The sequence below is a fragment of the Crinia signifera genome, unplaced genomic scaffold, assembly GCF_055691185.1.
Source record: "Crinia signifera unplaced genomic scaffold, ASM5569118v1 HAP2_SCAFFOLD_131, whole genome shotgun sequence".
Classification (NCBI taxonomy): Eukaryota; Metazoa; Chordata; class Amphibia; order Anura; family Myobatrachidae; genus Crinia; species Crinia signifera.
In genome coordinates this window covers 276,556-302,733 of record NW_028142024.1, presented here as the reverse complement: position 1 = coordinate 302,733, position 26,178 = coordinate 276,556, and the positions used below count along the sequence as shown (strand labels likewise).

At 48.5% G+C, this 26,178-nt stretch overlaps 1 protein-coding gene and 1 pseudogene across 7 annotated transcripts in view; one reads left to right on the top strand and one right to left on the bottom strand.

The window, feature by feature from the left end:
* Positions 1 to 657: 657 nt before the first annotated feature.
* The window catches only part of LOC146053253 (uncharacterized), a 97,221-nt gene continuing 71,700 nt past the window's right edge, over positions 658 to 26,178 (bottom strand). Inside the window, exons 1-4 of one of the 6 annotated variants that reach the window (XM_083167956.1) lie at positions 12,667 to 13,375; positions 9,896 to 9,982; positions 6,175 to 6,409; positions 658 to 2,753 (exon numbers count right to left, since the gene is read on the bottom strand). In XM_083167956.1, the coding sequence (XP_083024082.1) occupies positions 1,051 to 2,753; positions 6,175 to 6,409; positions 9,896 to 9,931 (1,974 nt within the window). In that variant the 5' untranslated portion in view covers positions 9,932 to 9,982; positions 12,667 to 13,375 and the 3' untranslated portion in view covers positions 658 to 1,050. Of the gene's footprint in view, positions 2,754 to 6,174; positions 6,410 to 9,895; positions 9,983 to 12,666; positions 13,376 to 26,178 lie in introns of those variants that run through there. The other 5 variants (XM_083167957.1, XM_083167958.1, XM_083167954.1 and 2 more) reach the window with 5 other exon arrangements.
* LOC146053256 (uncharacterized) overlaps positions 19,337 to 26,178 on the top strand; it is a 118,450-nt pseudogene continuing 111,608 nt past the window's right edge. Inside the window, exons 1-2 of the transcript XR_014467705.1 lie at positions 19,337 to 20,088; positions 21,272 to 21,371. The product of XR_014467705.1 is annotated as an uncharacterized LOC146053256 (transcript). The remainder of the gene's footprint in view (positions 20,089 to 21,271; positions 21,372 to 26,178) is intronic.

The window sequence follows — 26,178 nt, the reverse complement described above, 5'->3', positions numbered from 1 at the left end:
ATACTCCATTCCTGACTGCAACTAGGAAGCTCCCTCTGTCCTACGCTGGTCACTAGGATACTCCCTTCCTGACTGCTACTAGGAAGCTCCCTCTATCCTACGCTGGTCACTAGGATACTCCCTTCCTGACTGCTACTAGAAAGCTCCCTCTGTCCTATGATGGTCACTAGGATACTCCCTCCCTGACTGCTACTAGGAAGCTCCCTCTGTCCTATAATGGTCACTAGGATACTCCCTCCCTGACTGCTACTAGGAAGCTCCCTCTATCCTATGATGGTCACTAGGATACTCCCTACCTGACTACTACTAGGAAGCTCCCTCTATCCTACGATGGTCACTAGGATACTCCCTCCCTGACTACTACTAGGAAGCTCCCTCTGTCCTATGACGGTCACTAGGATACTCCCTTCCTGACTGCTACTAGGAAGCTCCCTCTGTCCTATGATGGTCACTAGGATACAAAGATAGTATCACATTAATTTCTATTTAAGATTACTGGGATCAAAAATTATAATTTGGTCCCAGCTCCCAAACTGCAATGATCTGCTGGATATAGTATCCCCGGGTAACCACAATCACTCTGACATCATACAATAGGGCCCGGAGTATAAAAGGGAAACCATGCAATTGTTAGGGGCCACACAGTGTTGTATAAAGTTGGTTATATTTTAGGTTTTTATTAAGTACAATAAAAAAAGAACGGTTCTAGTACAACATGTATAATACAGAGTAATAATAAGGAATAGGCAATATAACAGCTCATACCTAGAAGACTGCATACACAAGGTTCTACCTCTCTATCTGCTCTATATCATGGCTTTTAGAAGAGTTCCACAAATGGCTATGAGTGCACCCAAGTTGAAAGACAGGTGCCGGGTGCTTCGGGATATACACCAGATTTTCCTGAGAGACGTCTCCCAGCTGTTGGGAGGGATGCTGATGTCATCAGTGGCCCCAATCTCCGCACAGCCATCGCAATCACAGCTGTGCACATGTGCAGGATTTTACTAGTGCAGAGCGGAGTTTGCCTGATTGCTGGGCTCCAAAAACTTACAGCCCAGAGATCTGAATTGGGCCCTTAGAACATGGAAATGGTTTCTTACCTGTGTGACTTCTCTCATGTCGGACAATACCGTATTTCTTCCTAAACCGTTTCCCACATTCTGTACATGTAAATGGTTTCTCACTTGTGTGAGTTTTCTCATGCATAACTAGATCTGATTTCCTGAGAAAAGATTTCCCACACTCAGAACATGAAAACGGCTTCTCACCTGTGTGAGTTTTCTCATGTCGGACAAGTATGTATTTCTGCTTAAAACATTTTCCACATTCTGTACATAGAAACGGCTTCTCACCTGTGTGAATTCTTACATGTATAACTAGATCTGATTTCCTGATAAAAGATTTCTCACACTCAGAACATGGAAACAGATTCTCACCTGTGTGAGATCTCTCATGTGCAACTAGATCTGATTTCCTGATAAAAGTTTTTCCACACTCAGAACATGGAAATGGTTTCTCACCTGTGTGAGTTCTCACATGTATAACTAGATCTGATTTCCTGATAAAAGATTTCCCACACTCAGAACATAAAAACGGCTTCTCACCTGTGTGAGTTTTCTCATGTCGGACAAGTATGTAATTCTGCGTAAAACATTTTCCACATTCTGTACATGGAAACGGCCTCTCACCTGTGTGAATTCTTTCATGTATAACTAGATCTGATTTCCTCATAAAAGATTTCTCACACTCAGAACATGGAAACAGATTCTCACCTGTGTGAGATCTCTCATGTATAACTAGACCTGATTTCCTGATAAAAGTTTTTCCACACTCAGAACATGGAAATGGTTTCTCACCTGTGTGAGATCTCTCATGTATAACTAGACCTGATTTCCTGATAAAAGTTTTTCCACACTCAGAACATGGAAACGGCTTCTCACCTGTGTGAGTTCTCACATGTATAGCTAGATCTGTTTTCCTGATATAAGATTTCTCACACTCAGAACATGGAAATGGCTTCTCACCTGTGTGACTTCTCTCATGTCGGACAAGTACAGATTTCTGCGTAAAACATTTCCCACATGCTGTACATGGAAACAGCTTCCCATCTGTGTGAATTTTCACATGTTTAACGAGAGATGATTTCAAGGTAAAGGCTTGCCCACACTCAGAACATGTAAATGGATTCTCTCCTGTGTGAGTTTGATGATGTATTTCTAGAGATGATTTATTAGCGTAAGATTTTCCACACTCAGAACATGGAAATGGCTTCTCACCTGTGTGAGTTCTCTCATGTGTGACAAGCTGTGATTTCTGGGCAAAAGATTTCCCACACTCAGAACATGGAAAGGGCTTTTCACCTGTGTGAGTTCTCACATGTTTTACAAGATCTGAATTGCTGGTAAAACATTTCCCACACTCAGAACATGGAAATGGTTTCTTATCTGTGTGATTTCTCTGATGTCTATTAAAACCTGACTGATTTATAAAACACGTATCACACTCAGAACAGGTAAATATGTCAGCACCTGTATGAGCTGCTCTATGTGCAGCAGTATCTGAGGTACCAGGAGAACAGTCCTCAGGATTAGAGGTATCAGGTGATGTATCTGCACTGTGATGCACTGGCTGTATATTTAGGGTAATGGAGGTGTCTTCTGGAGAATCCTGTGTGATGTTATCTTCTGTTTTATAATCTGGAGACAGAATAAGACGTCCCTCCGAGGTATTCCTGCTTCTGTGTCCATCTGCTGGAAATAACATACAGATATAGAGATATCGCTCTTCCCCTTTCCCCTCACCCATTTCATACTATCAGTGAGTACAAGTTATTCCGTTATAAATACTTTCCTACAGTACTAAATATCATGCAGCAAATAATGGGATTTATGTAGACAAGGTAACCCTTATTATATTCGTGCATCTGGTGATGCTGGTTCTCCCTGGGCGCCTGCTGTACTGTGGATGACAGGTGCCAGTCTGAGTATGGCAACCATCTCATCCTTCTGCCTCCCATCTGCCCAGTGCCCATGGTGATGACCAGTGCTTCCCCTTCCTGGTACCAGTATAGGTGGTTCTGGCCCGGTCCCTGGTGGCAGCAGGGAGATGTGCGTTGCTCTGTGTAAGATTTATAGGGACAGGCAGAAAACATGTAACTTCATGTTGGTGCCACATTAGTACCACTCCCTATAAAAGGTAGTTTCCAGGCACTACCCTGTGTCAGGGTATTAATGTTACCTCCTGTACTACGGCCTCCATACTACAATAGTTCCGTTGTTAATCCCTGTGTTCTGATCTGACTTTGCTCTCTCCTATAATACTCCTCTTAGTGATTTCCCAGTGTGACCTCTGACCTCTCTCTGACCTGGTTCAGGCTGTCCACTGGTATTGTACTTCTCATTCTGACCCTATCCCATTACCTATGCTATAATATGCACCATGACCAGTTTCTGTCTGCCCACAATTCCTTCTTACCCACTTACCCGTACCATGGACCACAGTCAGAGACCCGTGACTTACACATCGGGTTGTTAGAAGCCCAAACCCCATTGTGTGAGTCAATGGGAAAGGCCAACAGCCCATTAGCCTACATAGTAGCCAACCACATTGCCCAGCCAGCGTCACACGACTGGAAGCCTCTCTCTTGTCTGTTACATTGTTACACTGCAAATCTGTATTCACGTACCTGCTAAATCCTGGTTATATTTATACTTATTGTATCCAGGGATATTATATCTGTATGATGACCGCCCAGCAGCACAGAATCTGTGGTACCCTATACATACTGTAACCAGGGATATTATATCTGTATGATGACTGCCCAGCAGCACAGAATCTGTGGTACCCTATACATACTGTAACCAGGGATATTATATCTGTATGATGACCGCCCAGCAGCACAGAATCTGTGACACCCAATACATACTGTAACCAGGGATATTATATCTGTATGATAACCTCCCAGCCGCACAGAATCTGTGGCACCCTATACATACTGTAACCAGGGATATTATATCTGTATGATGACCGCCCAGCAGCACAGAATCTGTGGCACCCTATACATACTGTAACCAGGGATATAATATCTGTATGATGACCGCCCAGCGGCACAGAATCTGTGGCCCCCTATACATACTGTAACCAGGGATATTATATCTGTATGATGACCGCCCAGCAGCACAGAATCTGTGGCACCCTATACATACTGTAACCAGGGATATTATATCTGTATGATGACCGCCCAGCGGCACAGAATCTGTGGCACCCTATACATACTGTAACCGGGTATATTATATCTGTATGATGACCGTCCAGCAGCACAGAATCTGTGGCCCCCTATACATACTGTAACCGGGGATATTATATCTGTATGATGACCGCCCAGCAGCACAGGATCTGTGGCACCCTATACATACTGTAACCAGGGATATTATATCTGTATGATGACTGCCCAGCAGCACAGAATCTGTGGCACCCTATACATACTGTAACCAGGGATATTATATCTGTATGATGAGAGCCCGGCAGCACAGAATCTGTGGCTCCCTATACATACTGTAACCAGGGATATTATATCTGTATGATGACCGCCCAGCAGCACAGAATCTGTGGCACCCTGTACATACTGTAACCACGGATATTATATCTGTATGATGACCGCCCAGCAGCACAGAATCTGTGGCACCCTATACATACTGTAACCAGGGATATTATATCTGTATGATGACCGCCCAGCAGCACAGAATCTGTGGCACCCTATACATACTGTAACCGGGGATATTATATCTGTATGATGACCGCCCAGCAGCACAGAATCTGTGGCACCATATAAATACTGTAACCCGGGATATTATATCTGTATGATGACCGCCCAGCAGCACAGAATCTGTGGCACCCTATACATACTGTAACCAGGGATATTATATCTGTATGATGACCGCCCAGCAGCACAGAATCTGTGGCACCCTATACATACTGTAACCGGGGATATTATATCTGTATGATGACCGCCCGGCAGCACAGGATCTGTGGCGTCCTATACATACTGTAACCAGGGATATTATATCTGTATGATGACCGCCCGGCGGCACAGGATCTGTGGCGTCCTATACATACTGTAACCAGGGAAATTATAACTGTATGATGACCGCCCGGCGGCACAGAATCTGTGGCACCCTATACATACTGTAACCAGGGATATTAGGTTAATTAGTTTTTTTATATTAGAGAGGCCGGGATTGAGCATTTTTCAATCCTGATTCCCGGGATTCAAAAAATGCTCCGGGATTTGCATCCCTAGTCTGTACTGAGAGGAGGGTGCAGGATAAGAGGCCGCTGTAGTGACAGAGGAGGGTGCGGGATAAGAGGCTGCTGTAGTGACAGAGGAGGGTGCGGGATAAGAGGCTGCTGTAGTGACAGAGGAAGGTGCGGGATAAGAGGCCGCTGTAGTGACAGAGGAGGGTGCGGGATAAGAGGTTGCTGTAGTGACAGAGGAAGGTGCAGGATAAGAGGCCACTGTAGTGACAGAGGAGGGTGCGGGATAAGAGGCTGCTGTAGTGACAGAGGAGGGTGCGGGATAAGAGGCTGCTGTAGTGACAGAGGAAGGTGCGGGATAAGAGGCCGCTGTAGTGACAGAGGAGGGTGCGGGATAAGAGGTTGCTGTAGTGACAGAGGAAGGTGCAGGATAAGAGGCCACTGTAGTGACAGAGGAGGGTGCAGGATAAGAGGCCGCTGTAGTGACAGAGGAGGGTGCGGGATAAGAGGCTGCTGTAGTGACAGAGGAGGGTGCGGGATAAGAGGCGGCTGTAGTGACAGAGGAGGGTGCGGGATAAGAGGAGGGTGCTGGATAAGAGGCTGCTGTAGTGACAGAGGAGGGTGCGGGATAAGAGGCCGCTGTAGTGACAAAGGAGGGTGCGGGATAAGAGGCCGCTGTAGTGACAGAGGATGGTGCAGGATAAGAGGCCGCTGAAGTGACAGAGGAGGGTGCAGGATAAGAGGCTGCTGTAGTGACAGAGGAGGGTGCAGGATAAGAGGCTGCTGTAGTGACAGAGGAGGGTGCAGGATAAGAGGCTGCTGTAGTGACAGAGGAGGGTGCAGGATAAGAGGCTGCTGTAGTGACATAACAAGGAGAATACAGTATGTGACGCTCTGTAATAAGTGACCATTACTCACCTGTGCTGGTATCTGTAGGGATTTCCTCCTCCTTACACTGATGATCCCTCCTCACATCAATCTCTTCTTCTACCTTAATATCCGTCACATCCGTTGCTTCTTTTCCCTCTGTATCTTCTACCTTGATATCAGTCACATCCGTCTCTTCTCCCTCTGTATCTTCTACCTTAATATCAGTCACATCCGTCTCTTCTCCCTCTGTATCTTCTACCTTAATATCAGTCATGCCTCGACCCTAAATAACAACAGTAAATATTAGTGTACAGATGGGGCAGGTCCCATCTTGGCAGGGGATGGCGATGGCGACGCCAGCCGCCATCCCCCGCCAGCGCCATATCGACTGTGAGAAGGGGACACGTGCGCACGAGATGCGCGCGCGTCCCCTTCTGACGTCGCTTCCAGGTGCTCCCCCGGGTCCCCGCCGTTTTGTCGGCGGTAACCCGGGGTCCCCGCTGACGGAGATTGAGGTGCCCGTGAGACACACGCGCGTCTCAGTCTGATGGCTGGCGAGGTTGCTGGCAGATCGCCAGCGGGGACGTTCTGGCGATTCGCCAGCCAGGATGAGGCCTGCCCCATCTGTATGAGACACACACAGCTTCTCTACAGATCATGAAGGAGACACGCAGTGACTGAGGACATGGTATATATGTGCTTATCCTGGGAATACAGAGGACGGGGACATCTCTCTGGGGTATCTCTGTTACTGGGCCCATCTGTAGGAGACACGCAGTGACTGAGGACATGGTATATATGTGATTATCCTGGGAATACAGAGGACGGGGACATCTCTCTGGGGTATCTCTGTTACTGGCCCCATCTATAGGAGACACGCAGTGACTGAGGACATTGTATATATGTGATTATCCTGGGAATACAGAGGACGGGGACATCTCTCTGGGGTATCTCTGTTACTGGCCCCATCTATAGGAGACACGCAGTGACTGAGGACATTGTATATATGTGATTATCCTGGGAATACAGAGGACGGGGACATCTCTCTGGGGTATCTCTGTTACTGGCCCCATCTGTAGGAGACACGCAGTGACTGAGGACATGGTATATATGTGATTATCCTGGGAATACAGAGGACGGGGACATCTCTCTGGGGTATCTCTGTTACTGGGCCCATCTGTAGGAGACACGCAGTGACTGAGGACATTGTATATATGTGATTATCCTGGGAATACAGAGGACGGGGACATCTCTCTGGGGTATCTCTGTTACCGGGCCCATCTGTAGGAGACACGCAGTGACTGAGGACATAGTATATATATGTGATTATCCTGGGAATACAGAGGACGGGGACATCTCTCTGGGGTATCTCTGTTACTGGGCCCATCTGTAGGAGACACGCAGTGACTGAGGACATTGTATATATGTGATTATCCTGGGAATACAGAGGACGGGGACATCTCTCTGGGGTATCTCTGTTACTGGGCCCATCTGTAGGAGACACACAGTGACTGAGGACATGGTATATATATGATTTTCTGGGAATACAGAGGACGGGGACATCTCTCTGGGGTATTCCTGTTACTGGGCCCTTCTGTAGGAGACACGCAGTGACTGACATTGTATATATGTGATTATCCTGGGAATACAGAGGACGGGAACATCTCTCTCTGGGGTATTCCTGTTGCTGGGCCATCTGTAAGATACACACAGCGACTGAGGACATGGTATATATGTGATTATCCTGGGAATACAGAGGACGGGGACATCTCTCTGGGGTATCTCTGTTACTGGGCCCATCTGTAGGAGACACGCAGTGACTGAGGACACGGTATATATGTGATTATCCTGGGAATACAGAGGACGGGGACATCTCTCTGGGGTATCTCTGTTACTGGGCCCATCTGTAGGAGACACGCAGTGACTGAGGACATGGTATATATGTGATTATCCTGGGAATACAGAGGACGGGGACATCTCTCTGGGGTATCTCTGTTACTGGGCCCATCTGTAGGAGACACGCAGTGACTTAGGACATGGTATATATTTGATTATCCTGGGAATACAGAGGACGGGGACATCTCTCTGGGGTATCTCTGTTACTGAGCCCATCTGTAAGAGACACGCAGTGACTGAGGACATTGTATATATGTGATTATCCTGGGAATACAGAGGATGGGGACATCTCTCTGGGGTATTCCTGTTACTGGGCCCATCTGTAGGAGACACGCAGTGACTGAGGACATGGTATATATGTGATTATCCTGGGAATACAGAGGACGGGGACATCTCTCTGGGGTATTCCTGTTACTGGGCCCATCTGTAGGAGACACGCAGTGACTGAGGACATGGTATATATGTGATTATCCTGGGAATACAGAGGACGGGGACATCTCTCTGGAGTATCTCTGTTACTGGGCCCATCTGTAGGAGACATGCAGTGACTGAGGACATGGTATATATGTGATTATCCTGGGAATACAGAGGACGGGGACATCTCTCTGGGGTATCTCTGTTACTGGGCCCATCTGTAGGAGACACGCAGTGACTGAGGACACGGTATATATGTGATTATCCTGGGAATACAGAGGACGGGGACATCTCTCTGGGGTATCTCTGTTACTGGGCCCATCTGTAGGAGACACGCAGTGACTGAGGACACGATATATATGTGATTATCCTGGGAATACAGAGGACGGGGACATCTCTCTGGGGTATCTCTGTTACTGGGCCCATCTGTAGGAGACACGCAGTGACTGAGGACATGGTATATATGTGATTATCCTGGGAATACAGAGGACGGGGACATCTCTCTGGTGTATCTCTGTTACTGGGCCCATCTGTAGGAGACACGCAGTGACTGAGGATATGGTATATATGTGATTATCCTGGGAATACAGAGGATAGGGACATCTCTCTGGGGTATCTCTGTTACTGGGCCCATCTGTAGGAGACACACAGTGACTGAGGACATGGTATATATGTGATTATCCTGGTAATACAGAGGATGGGGACATCTCTCTGGGGTATCTCTGTTACTGGGCCCATCTGTAGGAGACACGCAGTGACTTAGGACATGGTATATATGTGATTATCCTGGGAATACAGAGGACGGGGACATCTCTCTGGGGTATCTCTGTTACTGGGCCCATCTGTAGGAGACACACAGTGACTGAGGACACGGTATATATTTGATTATCCTGGGAATACAGAGGACGGGGACATCTCTCTGGGGTATTCCTGTTACTGGGCCCATCTGTAGGAGACACGCAGTGACTGAGGACATGGTATATATGTGATTATCCTGGGAATACAGAGGACAGGGACATCTCTCTGGAGTATCTCTGTTACTGGGCCCATCTGTAGGAGACATGCAGTGACTGAGGACATTGTATATATGTGATTATCCTGGGAATACAGAGGACGGGGACATCTCTCTGGGGTATCTTTGTTACTGGGCCCATCTGTAGGAAACAGACACAGTCCCCAACAGACCCTGTAGCTGCTATGCTGTCCCGAGACAACCTAAATGGCGCAGGATATTGCGTCCACTCCCCACCGCACACATATCATCACACTCCCCCACTGTGACAGGTTACTGGGAATCGTGTGATTGGCTTAGAGGACACCAGGCTGCACACTAACCGTCTTCCCTGCATAACTTACTGACAGGAGCCGGCTGGTACATTGGTGACCAATGTGATTACGCTCCCAGGTAACTAGCTCTGTATTAGCACAGTAATGACTGCTGCATCCGTGACATACTGACCCGCGGAGCGTACTGTACCTGCATTCCTGCTAGCATTATTCCTCCACTGCCACTGAGGAGACCTACTATAAAGGCTGGCGATTATTGCTGGGACAAAAAAACAAAGAGAAAAGATGACTCTCTTTTTGGGGCACTCTTTAAATATTTTATATATGATCTATTGATAAAATGTATTATGACATGATAATTGACAGTTTAATTACAGCTGGGTGCATTCATATTGCCAGCTCAACACTTGACCACATGAGAAAAGTGTATAAATGTATCAGCGGGGATATTTGATGTTCCTCAGATTGCGGGTTAACACAACCCTATGAGACATTCGTAATCCCCAGCTGAATTTAATGTGCAAGTGATACAAATCAAGAGAATTAAATCATAAAAATAAGACGATTTTTTTATATTTTTCTAATGCAATTAAAAACTCGGCGAAATCTTAACATGCTTATGCTTTTTCTGATGGGATAGCCATGTTCATGACCCTCTTAATAGAGACATTCATGTAGTCATGCTTAGGGATTGAGATGAGGTAAGAATAGAGATAAATACAGCTCACCAATAGATTTCCCTTGGTGGACCTTTTATACTCAGCCGTGTGTCCAAAGGACAGTGAACGGAACTGAGAGGTTTTCCTCCAATTACCGGGATCTCTATTGGATGAGTGAAGGAAGATATGGGGATCTGCTGTTGCTGACAGAACCCAGGGGCACCCCTGTTAGTTAACCCAGTGCAAGGGTACTTAATCTGGGACTGGCAGCAATGAGAGTCCCCTAGTTTGACGAGAGAAAAGAGGACAGTAAATATACTAAATTTATTGGATAATTTCCATGGATACACCGGAATTGTTCCCTTTAAATCTCGTTAACAAATATTCTCTATAAAGGCTAGCTAATCTGGTAATCTCTAATAAGGATGTGAAAGTTTCAACAATGTCATATATGTGACAAACTTTGGGCTTTTGGATAGTATTGGTAGTATCTACCTAATATTACACAATAATTAAACTGGCAACAATTTGAGAAGAGGGTTCGCTTATATAGTGTGTATGTTTTTCAACCAGGCAATCTCCTCAAAAAATTGCTCAGTGTGTACGCCGGGTATTAGCGAGTAGGTCATACAAGCCTGGAGTGCACTGACAGTATTTGCATATATAAAGAGGAGAAGTGTGCCAAGTCGTCAAGAATGTGCTGCCCATTCAGCTGGTCTAATAGATTTACAAAGTTCCACATGTAGTGTAAAAATTGCTCAGTGTGTATGCAGGCCTAAAATACACAGGCTCTGGTCTATATACATATATGGAAGACTCTGTTGCCTAGTCGGCGGAGGTATACTGCTTACGCCAGAAGAATTTAGGCAGCTCTATTGACAAAATCACAAATATGTGCCACACTTAGGTTGCTTGGGAACGCAGACCCAAGATACATAAATAAACATTCCATCCAATTGGAACAAATGTTGCCAAATAAATAGTAAGATATCACCAAAGAATGTATCAATGCAATATGAGGATTAGAGAAACATTTTTACATACAAGCTGGATGTAAGCGGCTAAATTATACTAGCCTGAGATATCCAGACACGGATACACTCTATCCACAAACAATGTTGCCAAATTCAATGAGACACTTTCAACATTCTATACATAAGGAGAATCACTTAGCCTTTCCGTGACCCTGTTACGAGGTCTCCTCCGTCCCAATTCATGTGTAGGATCCCATCAGAGTTTAGGCATTTGCGTGATGGACGCGCGTTTCGCCTTGAATACTAAGGCTTGTTCACCCTGGGCGGGAAGCGCTGCTGTGCTCATTTTGAAAAGACTGGCCAGATGCTGATTGGCCGGACGCTCAGCCAATCAGCGCCCAGCCAGTCTTTCCAAAATCTGCAACGCTTCCCAACCGGCGGCAAACAGCACTACATCAAGGTCTGAGTCGCCGATTCCTGGACGGACCCCTCCGCCCGCCGCTGCTGCACATAGGGAAGGAGAGGGGGGTTGTGAGGGGAGGGGGCCCTCAAAATATTTTGCCATGGGGCCCATTATATTCTTAAAATGGCCCTGGGCAGGTACAGGTGCTAGGCCAGTGATTTTCAACCTTTTTACCTTGCAGCACACTAAATAGGACTTTAAAATTGCCAAGGCACACCCTAAGATCCCCACAGGGCAAAACACATTGGCCACCACAGGGAAAAAACAAACCTATTGGCCCCCACATTAAAAACAATCACACTGATCCCCACAGGTAAAAAAAAAAAAAAAATACATTGGCCCTTTACATGAAAATAAGAGACCAGCAAATAACATTTGAACTGGTGGTGGCTGTAAATGGGTTTGGGCATCTCTAGATGTGGGGGCACACTTGAGAACAGCTCAAGGCACACTGGTTGAAAAACACTGGGCTAGGCACTGGGAGGAGAGGATTAGAGTCAAGCTGCTGGGGGAGGGGGTTCAGGGGATGCCAACATTGTTAATCTGACCCCCAGTCATCTGTGTATATCCCATATTTAACTCCATATACATATCACTATCTATATATCCATATCTTATCTAAATACATCTCTTACCTAAATACATCTATATTTCTATACATTCCGTATACATAGCTGAGCACTACCCCCCAGCTACATCACATAAGAGGAATGCAGTGGCCACAAAGTGGGATCTGACCATTGCACCACATGAGAAGTGTTACTGCGCAGCAATAGACAGTGCGATAGGGAATACATGGCATGCTGCACTGCTGCAGAGTGATCATAGGCACCGGGACACCACTCACCCGGGAACCCGCTGCCGCTCTCACCGCTTCCCCTGTCCCTGCTGCATGACGCCCCGGAAGCGAGGAGGGGGCGGGGCTGCACGGTGACGAGCGTGGTACTCAGAGCGACGGCAGAATACGGGGAAAGCCTAACCAGGAACGCAAATTCCGGAAGATGGGTGGAACGCATAACCCGGAAGCACGGAACGCATAACCTGGAAGTGTGTGTTAGCGGACGGCGGCGGGTGAGTGTATCCATAGACAGGGAGGGAGTGAAAGATGGCAAATAGCGTGTGACATAGGTACACAATGAGATTTGGGAGCTGCTGCTGGGGAAACGGCGCCTCCCGGCCTTACACGTGTGCTGTGGGGCTGTGGCTGAGGGGGAACATAATAGCTGTATATCCTAATACAGTGACTGGGGCCCTGTCCCACCCTCTGCCATAGGCTTGTTACCAGCAGTTAGGGATGGACATCGGAAGCCAACCATCAAATGATGGCAGTGCTTCCACCATTGAAACTTTCGATGCGATGGTAACTAACCATCGAATCAAAAGTATTCGATGGTGAAAACTAGTTATATGACTAGTGCATGCGCAAAAGCCTGTATTGCCATTTGTAAGGTAGTAATTGAGTTTGGTGGCAGGGCCCAGGCTCTGAGCAACATATTACTTTATCATTGGACATTGTGTGTATAATATACATATATAATATTCACACAATGCCCAGTGATGAAGTAGTATAATAATTTTGTACACATTATTAACACTTTAACAGCAAGTAATCAAAATGTAATAAAATTAGATAAATTGTAAACTAACTCGTTTTAGGTTTCACTATTTTTCCAGATAGGGAAATGTCTATTTATTAAGGCAAGTGTAACTACACACACACACAAATAAGGGAGATGACGGTATAGTGGTCATCACATCATTTATATGGTGAGATAAATATTGCAATGAGCAGGGCTGGCTCTACCATTAGGCAGCTGCCTAGGGTGCCAGGATCTGTGGGGGCACCACTATAATGCTACACACTAGGCGATTCTAGCTTCCATCGTCAGCTATATGGTCGCTCAGTGACCATATTGCCGGTGATACCTAGCGACCTTCGCCGTGTGTGCGCTCCCACCGCAGCCCAGCGACGGTCGCTGGTCGCAGGAACTTGCTGGAATCACTGGTCCCCAGTAAAATACTGATAACCAGCAATTCGGTCACTGAGCGACCAATCGCTAGCGACAAGGTCACGTAATATAAAAAATAGTTCACTATATATAAAAACAGTTAAGGTGCCCCTACACTGAGGCGATTTGGTCCGATTGTGGCCAATTGCGACCAATCGACCCCTTAAATCGGACCAAATCACCTCTCCCTGACATGCTGTTGGGTCCCGTGCGCATCGGACCCGACCAGGTGCTCAGACCGGCAGGCAGCCAACCGTTCCTCCTGGCGGTGAGGCGGTGGGAAGCAGGGATGCATGCAATCTATCACAACGGATCGCATGCGTTCCTGCCGCCGGGAAGGTCCCTGCAGCCTGCAGGCTGTCCTGTGTCCGTACACTGCTGCGAGGCGTCACAGCAGTGTATGGGCACCTTTATCTTGGTTCATTCCACTGGTACCCCAGGACTGTGTATATTGTTCCTCACTATCTCACTTTATTCACAGAAACAGACAATCTCTGACCAACACTTCACTGATGATCATATAGTGGTTGCTGCCTGGTAATACTAATGCAGTATATTAATGAGTGTTGTATGTGACTGACATTCACAAATATCTGTAGCTAGTTGTATTGTGTACCTATTATTATTATTGTAGCTTGCCTGAGCTGGTATAACATTCAGTGACTTCTCCTCCTCTCTGAATCCTCCAGAGCTCAGTGTGTCTGTGAAATTTGCTGCTGTTTGAGTGACTGGTGCTGCAGGGTGAGGTTTGTGCTCTGATTGGCTCTCTGAGTCAGGGAGAGCCAATCAGAACTAGCAGTGGGCCCTGTTGCCTAGCAACTACAGCAACCATAGAGAGGGAGAGGGAGGGAAGCAGAGAGAAAAAGACAGCCTCCAACGAACCTAGGAAGTTTCCCTGACACAGACACAGCAGCCAGGGGAGGCATAGCTTTTGGGAATTACAAAAAATAAGCCACCATCGGTACACCATCGAATGATTAGCATTCGATGGTGACAAACATCGGAAGGTCACCATTAAATGGTAAAAACACTAACATCGAAAGAAAAACATCGATGTTTCCGAAACATCGACCATCGATGTCCATCCCTACCAGCAGTGTGTGGCCTGCCCTATCCTGGCTGCAGCCCTTCCCCCTAGGACAGGCATGTCCAAACTGTGGCCCTCCAGTTGTTGTGAAACTACACATCCCAGGATGCCTTTACATAGTTTTAGAAATTCATAATAGAAAAACTGGCAAAGCATGATGGGACTCGTAGTTTTGCAACACCTGGAGGGCCATTGTTTGGACATGCTTGCCCTAGGGCATGGGTCTTCAACCTGTGGCCCTCCAGATGTTGTGAAACTACATGTTCCAACTTGAAATGCCACATTTTTTCCTATAAGAGCATGCCAAAACTGTCTGGGCATGCTGGGACATGTAGTTCCACAACATCTGGAGGGCTCATCTGGAGGGTTGAAGACCTGTGCCCTAGGGTATTAGGGCAACCCCCCCCCCCAGCGCATAGTTGCCTACCCTCCCTGAAATACGGTAGCAGCAATCTCCCTCTCCCTCATTAGTCTAGCAATCTCCCTCATGCCACCCAGCCCACGTTACACTTTACATTTTTTGGGGGAAAAAAAGGAATGAGAGTCAGATTCATTTACATTGAATCATCAGCACCATTTCCCAGCACTTTACCAAGTACAGTAGCTCTTACGAACTGCTTTGGGGCTCATCTACATTTGGATATAAGTCATTTTAAAAGATTCCACTCAGATATAGCAGTAAACATCCACGCTTCTAGGTGCCACGTTCACAATCTCACTTCACAATCTCTCCACCCTAATGCCGCCCTGCTGGCTGCATTTTGTTTATGGACAACACTCTGGGGGATGTGGCCAGAGAGGTGACTGTTGGGAATGGGACATTATACAGTAACACCGGGGGATGTGACAGGAGGGGTGACTGCTGGGAATGGGACATTATACAGTAACACCAGGGGATGTGAACGGAGAGGTGACTGCTGGGAATGGGACGTTATACAGTAACACCGGGGGGATGTGACCAGAGAAGTGACTGCTGGGAATGGGGCATTATACAGTAATACCGGGGGATGTGATCGGAGAGGTGACTGCTGGGAATGGGGCATTATACAGTAATACCGGGGGATGTGATCGGAGAGGTGACTGCTGGGAATGGGGCATTATACAGTAACACCGGGGGATGTGACGGGAGAGGTGACTTCTGGGAATGGGGTATTATACAGTAACACCGGGGGATGTGACCGGAGAGGTGACTGCTGGGAATGGGACATTATACAGTAACACCGGGAGATGTGACGGGAGAGGTGACTGCTGGGAATCGGGCATTATACAGTAACACCGGGGGATGTGACCGGAGAGGTGACTGCTGGGAATGGGACATTATACAATAACACTGGGGGATGTGACCGGAGAGGTGACTGCTGGGAATGGGGCATTATACAGTAACACCGGGGAATGTGATCGGAGAGGTGCCTGCTGGGATTGGGGCATTATACAGTAACACCGGGGGATGTGACAGGAGAGGTGACTGCTGGGAATGGGGTATTATACATTAACACCGGGGGATGTGATCGGAGAGGTGACTGCTGGGAATGGGGCATTATACAGTAATACCGGGGGATGTGATCGGAGAGGTGACTGCTGGGAATGGGGCATTATATAGTAACACCGGGGGATGTGACGGGAGAGGTGACTTCTGGGAATGGGGTATTATACAGTAACACCGGGGGATATGACCGGAGAGGTGACTGCTGGGAATGGGACATTATACAGTAACACCGGGGGATGTGACCGGAGAGGTGACTGCTGGGAATGGGGCATTATAGAGTAACACCAGGGGATGTGACCGGAGAGGTGACTGCTGGGAATGGGACATTATACAATAACACTGGGGGATGTGACGGGAGAGGTGACTGCTGGGAATGGGGCATTATACAGTAACACCGGGGGGATGTGATCGGAGAGGTGCCTGCTGGGAATGGGGCATTATACAGTAACACCGGGGGATGTGACAGGAGAGGTGACTGCTGGGAATGGGGTATTATACATTAACACCGGGGGATGTGATCGGAGAGGTGACTGCTGGGAATGGGGTATTATACATTAACACCAGGGGACGTGATCGGAGAGGTGACTGCTGGGAATGGGGCATTATACAGTAACACCGGGGGATGTGACCGGAGAGGTGACTGTTGGGAATGGGACAATATACAGTAACACCGGGGGATGTGACGGGAGAGGTGACTGCTGGGAATGGGGTATTATACAGTAACACCGGGGGATGTGACCGGAGAGGTGACTGCTGGGAATGGGGCATTATACAGTAACACCGGGGGATGTGACCGCAGAGGTGACTGTTGGGAATGGGACATTATACAGTAACACCGGGGGATGTGACCGCAGAGGTGACTGCTGGGAATGGGGCATTATACAGTAACACCGGGGAATGTGATCGGAGAGGTGACTGCTGGGAATGGGGCATTATACAGTAACACCGGGGAATGTGATCGGAGAGGTGACTGCTGGGAATGGGACATTATACAGTAACACCGGGGGATGTGACCGGAGAGGTGACTGCTGTGAATGGGACATTATAGAGTAACACCGGGGGATGTGACCGGAGAGGTGACTGCTGGGAATGGGACATTATACAGTAACACCGGGGGATGTGACGGGAGAGGTGACTGCTGGGAATGGGACATTATACAGTAACACCGGGGGATGTGACCGGAGAGGTGACTGCTGGGAATGGGGCATTATACAGTAACACCGGAGGATGTGACGGGAGAGGTGACTGCTGGGAATCGGGCATTATACAGTAACACCGGGGGATGTGACCAGAGAAGTGCCTGCTGGGAATGGGACATTATACAGTAACACCGGGGGATGTGACCGGAGAGGTGACTGCTGGGAATGGGACATTATACAGTAACACCGGGGGATGTGACCGGAGAGGTGACTGCTGGGAATGGGAAATAATACAGTAACACCGGGGGATGTGACCGGAGAGGTGACTGCTGGGAATGGGACATTATACAGTAACACCGGGGGATGTGACCGGAGAGGTGACTGCTGGGAATGGGACATTATACAGTAACACCGGGGGATGTGACCGGAGAGGTGACTGCTGGGAATGGGACATTATACAGTAACACCGGGGGATGTGACCGGAGAGGTGACTGCTGGGAATGGGACATTATACAGTAACACCGGGGGATGTGACCGGAGAGGTGACTGCTGGGAATGGGACATTATACAGTAACACCGGGGGATGTGACCGGAGAGGTGACTGCTGGGAATGGGACGTTATACAGTAACACCGGGGGATGTGACCGGAGAGGTGACTGCTGGGAATGGGACGTTATACAGTAACACCGGGGGATGTGACCGGAGAGGTGACTGCTGGGAATGGGACGTTATACAGTAACACTGGGGGATGTGACCGGAGAGGTGACTGCTGGGAATGGGACGTTATACAGTAACACCGGGGGATGTGACCGGAGAGGTGACTGCTGGGAATGGGACGTTATACAGTAACACCGGGGGATGGGACCGGAGAGGTGACTGCTGGGAATGGGGCGTTATACAGTAACACCGGGGGATGTGACCGGAGAGGTGACTGCCGGGAATGGGACGTTATACAGTAACACCGGGGGATGTGACCGGAGAGGTGACTGCCGGGAATGGGGCGTTATACAGTAACACCGGGGGATGTGACCGGAGAGGTGACTGCCGGGAATGGGACGTTATACAGTAACACCGGGGGAGGTGACCGGAGAGGTGACTGCTGGGAATGGGACATTATACAGTAACACCGGGGGATGTGTCTGGGTGATGACTGTATCACTTTGTGTGTCAGGTTCCTATAAAGTGTCAAGATGTCACTGTCTATCTGTCCATGGAGGAGTGGGACCATATAGAGCCTGGATGGGGAACCTTCAGCTGTTCAAATACATATCCCAGCATGCCCTGCTACTGTTCTGCTATTTGGCCAAGCTAAAACTGTTGCAGGGCATGCTGGGATGTGTAGTTTAACAACAGCTGCAGGACCGAAGGTTCCTCATCCCTGATATAGAGGAACACAAGTGTCTGTATAAGGACAAGCTGTCTGAGAATCACCAGCCCCTCACATCGCTGGGTAAAAGGAAACATTCATGTATTTTAAAGTGACAGCAGTTGTATGGTCCATACTGCTACTGCTCTCCAGGCCCCCCACCCATCGCTACTCCTCTCCTGACCCCCACCCCCCCACCCCACGCTAATCGCTAGTCCTCTCCCCTGCACTTTAACAATCACTGTGCTATAATGAAAAGTACTGAGGATCTAGGATCTAGGAGTCACTATGGGAAGCAATGTAACAAAGCAATGAGGAAGACCAGGCAGATGCTTCCTTCCATAGGGAGAGGAATGAGCTGCAGACATTTGGTGAGTGTTGCTCAGAGATGTGCAGACAAGGCGGGCACTAGGGGAGGGATTAGGGGTAGGTGCCTCCGCTAGAACTGACGGTCACATAAGTGCCAGAACCCACCGCTGGTGATACCTCAGAGACCAAATAAGCGACCGCTGGGCCACTAGGGATGATGCTGTAGGTCCACATTTTCTTCTCGGTTTTGTTGATGGCCTAATGTGTTGGTAGAAGTGGGCTCAGTAACATACAGGGGGTCTGTATAGGACTGACAGAGCGGAGCAGCAGTAGAACCTTGTGCTGGGAATTCCATCTAGACAGTGCAAGCGTAATAGGTGGTAGTGGTGACAGCCTGTATAGGAGGAGACCAGGCTGGTGGGCTAATGGCTGGTGGGAACATGTCTGATGCTCTATGGATTGTGTTGGTGATAGTGCAGCCAGGATGAGATGGCAGAACCTCAGTAATGCAGCTAACACTGATGGTGCCAGGTCCGGAGAGAACGTGTGTATTATCCACATAGGGATAATGCTGATATCCACAGGAGCTGATCAGTTTTCCATGGCACACACTATAGATGGAGAAGAGCAGAGGTCCTGGGATTAGGCCGTGTGAGACCCCAACTGAAGAAGGCAGCAGCGGGGAGGATGCAGAGAAGCACTTTATGCTAGATCAGCAGGATGGGGCCCAGGATCACCAGCCTCCGCTGCAGCAGAGAGGTCCTGGGGAGTATAAGGGAGCAATTACCATCACAGTCATCCTCACCTGAGGAAGTGCAGTCTCTGCGGAGTGTTGGGCAGGAAAGCCAGGCTGATGAGGATCCGGTACCACGTGTGAGTAAGTGTTAGGGAAATGTAGAAGACTAGGAGGCAAATCAGGTGAGAGATGGGGCAGTAACTTGTGAGAGCTGGGATCAGATCTGTGTGTTCTCAGTATAGGAGTAATCACTGCGTGCTCCCATAGTGATGGGATTATAGCAGCATAGAGAGACCATATGTGAGGCTGGGATGTGCACAGGAGACAGGGATGGACTGATATGTGAGGGTGCAGGATGGAGAGGACAGGTAGCACGGTAGGAAGTAGGCACTGATAGTAGGGGGATGTGGGAGTGCTGAGAGATGGCAGTGTGTTACTTTGTGGTGTCGGGGGTGTATCGGTAGCAGTGGTGGATGGCAGTGTATGTAAGGAGGTCATGAGTACAAGATGGCCACCAATGATTGCCTATCTTGCGTACATCTAAGGAGGCGTTGTGCTGCTTTAGTGGCCTGCCATGGCTTATACTCACACCAGTGAGGAGTGGGAAGAATAATGGGAACCACATGATGAGAGGCTGTTGCTGGGGTTTGGTGAAGCTGCGGCACTGATATATCAGTAGAGCAGGATGTGCACAATCACCCGGGAAGCTTTGGCAGAGAGGTGGGAACGTTGTTGTGTAATCACACAGAATTCTGCTGATCTGGGAGGGAGAAAAGTCTGTTCTAGAGATCAGAAATAAGTCATAGTCTACAGAATCAGGCAGTGGCCACCCCAATGTCTATAAGAGTCAGTCCATAGGGACTGTCCAAGAGTGGAGGTTACAGAGAGTAGTTTGCAGGCACAAGGAGAATATCGGGATCTTGCAAGTGCCCATTGTGAAGAACTATTCCAACCTGTCTGCTTCCAAACCTGGAGGTGTGAGTGAGGTGGAGATCACTGTGTGAGAGGGCTTCAGGTGAGGCAGTGTCTGATTAGTGTGCGCCATGTCTCTGCTATAGCCAGAGGGGTGAGGTTGTTTAAGGGAGAGAAAACCTAGATGGTTAGTTTGTTACAGGGTCTGCATTCCATCCTGCACAATTAAAGGGTTTTTAAAGTTATAGGAGAAGAGGGATGAGTTTTATGTTTGCTGAATTCCTGTAGTATTATTAGATTTTCATCTAATAAGGAGGACTTACAGATAAATCCCCAACTAATAGAAGCAGAGGGTGAGAGAGATTATATTTATAAATAGTGACTGTAAGATGTTTGTGATTTTATTAGGGGGAAGATCTGTGTGATATTACGGTAGAGGATATAGAGGGAGAAGAAGAGATGGATCAGCAGTGTAAGGAGGAGGAAATCCCTACAGATACCAGCACAGGTGAGGAATAATCACATATATACCATGTTCTCAGTCACTGCGTGTCTCCTGCAGATGGGCCCAGTAACAGAGATACCCCAGAGAGATGTCCCCGTCCTCTGTATTCCCAGGATAATCACATATATACCATGTCCTCAGTCACTGCGTGTCTCCTGCAGATGGGGCCAGTAACAGAGATACCCCAGAGAGATGTCCCCGTCCTCTGTATTCCCAGGATAATCACATATATACCATGTCCTCAGTCACTGTGTGTCTCCTACAGATGGGGCCAGTAACAGAGATACCCCAGAGAGATGTCCCCGTCCTCTGTATTCCCAGGATAATCACATATATACCATGTACTCAGTTACTGCGTGTCTCCTGCAGATGGGGCCAGTAACAGAGATACCCCAGAGAGATGTCCCTATCCTCTGTATTACCAGGATAATCACATATATACCATGTCCTCAGTCACTGCGTGTCTCCTACAGATGGGCCCAGTAACAGAGATACCCCAGAGAGATGTCCCCGTCCTCTGTATTCCCAGGATAATCACATATATACCATGTCCTCAGTCACTGTGTGTCTCCTACAGATGGGCCCAGTAACAGCGATACCCCAGAGAGATGTCCCCGTCCTCTGTATTCCCAGGATAATCACATATATACAATGTCCTAAGTCACTGCGTGTCTCCTACAGATGGGCCCAGTAACAGAGATACCCCAGAGAGATGTCCCCGTCCTCTGTATTCCCAGGATAACCACATATATAACATGTCCTCAGTCACTGTGTGTCTCCTACAGATGGGCCTAGTAACAGAGATACCCCAGAGAGATGTCCCTGTCCTCTGTATTCCCAGGATAATCACATATATACCATGTCCTCAGTCACTGCGTGTCTCCTACAGATGGGCCCAGTAACAGAGATACCCCAGAGAGATGTCCCCGTCCTCTGTATTCCCAGGATAATCACATATATACCTTGTACTCAGTCACTGTGTGTCTCCTACTGATGGGCCCAGTAACAGAGATACCCCAGAGAGATGTCCCCGTCCTCTGTATTCCCAGGATAATCACATATATACCATGTCCTCAGTCACTGCGTGTCTCCTACAGATGGGCCCAGTAACAGAGATACCCCAGAGAAATGTCCCCCCGTCCTCTGTATTCCCAGGATAATCACATATATACAGTGTTATCAGTCACTGTGTATCTCCTACAGATGGGCCCAGTAACAGAGATACCCCAGAGAGTTGTCCCCGTCCTCTGTATTCCCAGGATAATCACATATATACCATGTCCTCAGTCACTGTGTGTCTCCTACAGATGGGCCCAATAACAGAGATACCCCAGAGAGATGTCCCCGTTCTCTGGATTCCCAGGATAATCACATATATACCATGTCCTCAGTCACTGTGTGTCTCCTACAGATGGGCCCAGTAACAGAGATACCCCAGAGAGATGTCCCCGTCCTCTGTATTCCCAGGATAATCACATATATATACCATGTCCTCAGTCACTGCGTGTCTCCTACAGATGGGCCCAGTAACAGAGATACCCCAGAGAGATGTCCCCATCCTCTGTATTCCCAGGATAACCACATATATAACATGTCCTCAGTCACTGTGTGTCTCCTACAGATGGGCCTAGTAACAGAGATACCCCAGAGAGATGTCCCTGTCCTCTGTATTCCCAGGATAATCACATATATACCATGTCCTCAGTCACTGCGTGTCTCCTACAGATGGGCCCAGTAACAGAGATACCCCAGAGAGATGTCCCCGTCCTCTGTATTCCCAGGATAATCACATACTGTATATACCATTTCCTCAGTCACTGCGTGTCTCCTACAGATGGGCCCAGTAACACAGATACCCCAGAGAGATGTCCCCGTCCTCTGTATTCCCAGGATAATCACATATATACCATGTACTCAGTCACTGTGTGTCTCCTACTGATGGGCCAGTAACAGAGATAACCCAGACAGATGTCTCCGTTCTCTGTATTCCCAGCATAATCACATATATACCATGTCCTCAGTCACTGCGTGTCTCCTACAGATGGGCCCAGTAACAGAGATACCCCAGAGAGATGTCCCCGTCCTCTGTATTCCCAGGATAATCACATATATACAATGTCCTCAGTCACTGTGTGTCTCCTACAGATGGGGCCAGTAACAGAGATACCCCAGGGAAATGTCCCCCGTCCTCTGTATTCCCAGGATAATCACATATATACCGTGTTCTCAGTCACTGTGTGTCTCCTGCAGATGGGCCCAGTAACAGAGATACCCTAGAGAGATGTCCCCGTCCTCTGTATTCCCAAGGATAATCACATATATACCATGTACTCAGTCACTGCGTGTCTCCTATAAGTGGGCCCAGTAACAGAGATACCCCAGAGAGATGTCCCCGTCCTCTGTATTCCCAGGATAATCACATATATACCATGTCCTCAGTCACTGTGTATCTCCTACAGATGGGCCCAGTAACAGAGATACCCCAGAGAGATGTCCCCGTCCTCTGTATTCCCAGGATAATCACATATATACCATGTCCTCAGTCACTGCGTGTCTCCTACAGATGGTCCCAGTAACAGAGATACCCCAGAGAGATGTCCCCGTCCTCTGTATTCCCAGCACTGTACAGAGGAGTCTCACAGGACCCCACAGGAGGATCAGGTAGGTGGGATTTACCGCAGTGCTATATGATCTGTAGAGAAGCTGTGTGTGTCTCATATACTAATATATTACCGTTGTTATTCAGGGTGGAGGCCTGACTGATATTAAGGTAGAAGATAAAGAAGAAGAAGAGACGGATGTGACTGATATTAAGGTAGAAGATACAGAGAGAGAAGAGATGGATGTGAGAGGTGACCAGCAGTGTAACGAGGTGAAAATCCCTACAGATATCAGCACAGGTGAGTCATTATAACTTATTACAAAGAGTCACATACTCCTTGTTCTGTCACTACAGCAGCCTCTTATCCTGCACCCTCCTCTGTCACTACAGCAGCCTCTTATCCTACACCCTCCTCTGTCACTACAGCAGCCTCTTATCCTGCATCTTCCTCTGTCCCGACAGCGCAGCGGCCTCTTATCCCGCACCCTCCTCTGTCACTACAGCAGCCTCTTATCCTGCACCCTCCTCTGTCACTACAGCAGCCTCTTATCCTGCACCCTCCTCTGTCACTACAGCAGCCTCTTATCCTGCACCCTCCTCTGTCACTACAGCAGCCTCTTATCCTACATCTTCCTCTGTCCCTACAGCGGCCTCTTGTCCCGCACCCTCCTCTGTCACTACAGCGGCCTCTTATCCTGCACCCTCCTCTGTCACTACAGCGGCCTCTTATCCTGCACCCTCCTCTGTCACTACAGCGGCCTCTTATCCCGCACCCTCCTCTGTCACTACAGCGGCCTCTTATCCTGCACCCTCCTCTGTCACTACAGCGGCCTCTTATCCCGCACCCTCCTCTGTCACTACAGCGGCCTCTTATCCTGCACCCTCCTCTGTCACTACAGCGGCCTCTTATCCTGCACCCTCCTCTGTCACTACAGCGGCCTCTTATCCTGCACCCTCCTCTGTCACTACAGCGGCCTCTTATCCTGCACCCTCCTCTGTCACTACAGCGGCCTCTTATCCTACACCCTCCTCTGTCACTTCAGCGGCCTCTTATCCTACACCCTCCTCTGTCACTACAGCAGCCTCTTATCCCGCACCCTCCTCTGTCACTACAGCGGCCTCTTATCCCGCACCCTCCTCTGTCACTACAGCGGCCTTTTATCCTACACCCTCCTCTGTCACTACAGCACAGCGGCCTCTTATCCTGCACCCTCCTCTGTCACTACAGCAGCCTCTTATCCTACATCTTCCTCTGTCCCTACAGCAGCCTCTTATCCTGCACCCTCCTCTGTCACTACAGCAGCCTCTTATCCCGTACCCTCCTCTGTCACTACAGCGGCCTCTTATCCCGCACCCTCCTCTGTGACTACAGCAGCCTCTTATCCCGCACCCTCCTCTGTCACTACAGCAGCCTCTTATCCCGCACCCTCCTCTGTCACTACAGCAGCCTCTTATCCCGCACCCTCCTCTGTCACTACAGCAGCCTCTTATCCTGCACCCTCCTCTGTCACTACAGCAGCCTCTTATCCCGCACCCTCCTCTGTCACTACAGCGGCCTCTTATCCCGCACCTTCCACTGTCACTACAGCGGCCTCTTATCCTGCACCCTCCTCTGTCACTACAGCGGCCTCTTATCCCGCACCCTCCTCTGTCACTACAGCAGCCTCTTATCCTACACCCTCCTCTGTCACTACAGCAGCCTCTTATCCCGCACCCTCCTCTGTCACTACAGCGGCCTCTTATCCTACACCCTCCTCTGTCACTACAGCCGCCTCTTATCCTACATCTTCCTCTGTCACTACAGCAGCCTCTTATCCCGCACCCTCCTCTGTCACTACAGCGGCCTCTTATCCTGCACCCTCATCATGCAGATATAATATCCCTGGTTACAGTATGTAAAAGGTGCCACGGATTCTGTGCTGCTGGGTGATCATCATACAGATATAATATCCCTGGTTACAGTATGTATAGGGGGCCACAGATTCTGTGCTGCCGGGCGGTCATCATACAGATATAATATCCCTGGTTACAGTATGTATAGGGGGCCACAGATTCTGTGCTGCTGGGCGGTCATCATACAGATATAATATCCCTGGTTACAGTATGTATAGGGTGCCCCAGATTCTGTGCTGCTGGGCGGTCATCATACAGATATAATATCCCTGGTTACAGTATGTATGGGGGGCCACAGATTCTGTGCTGCTGGAC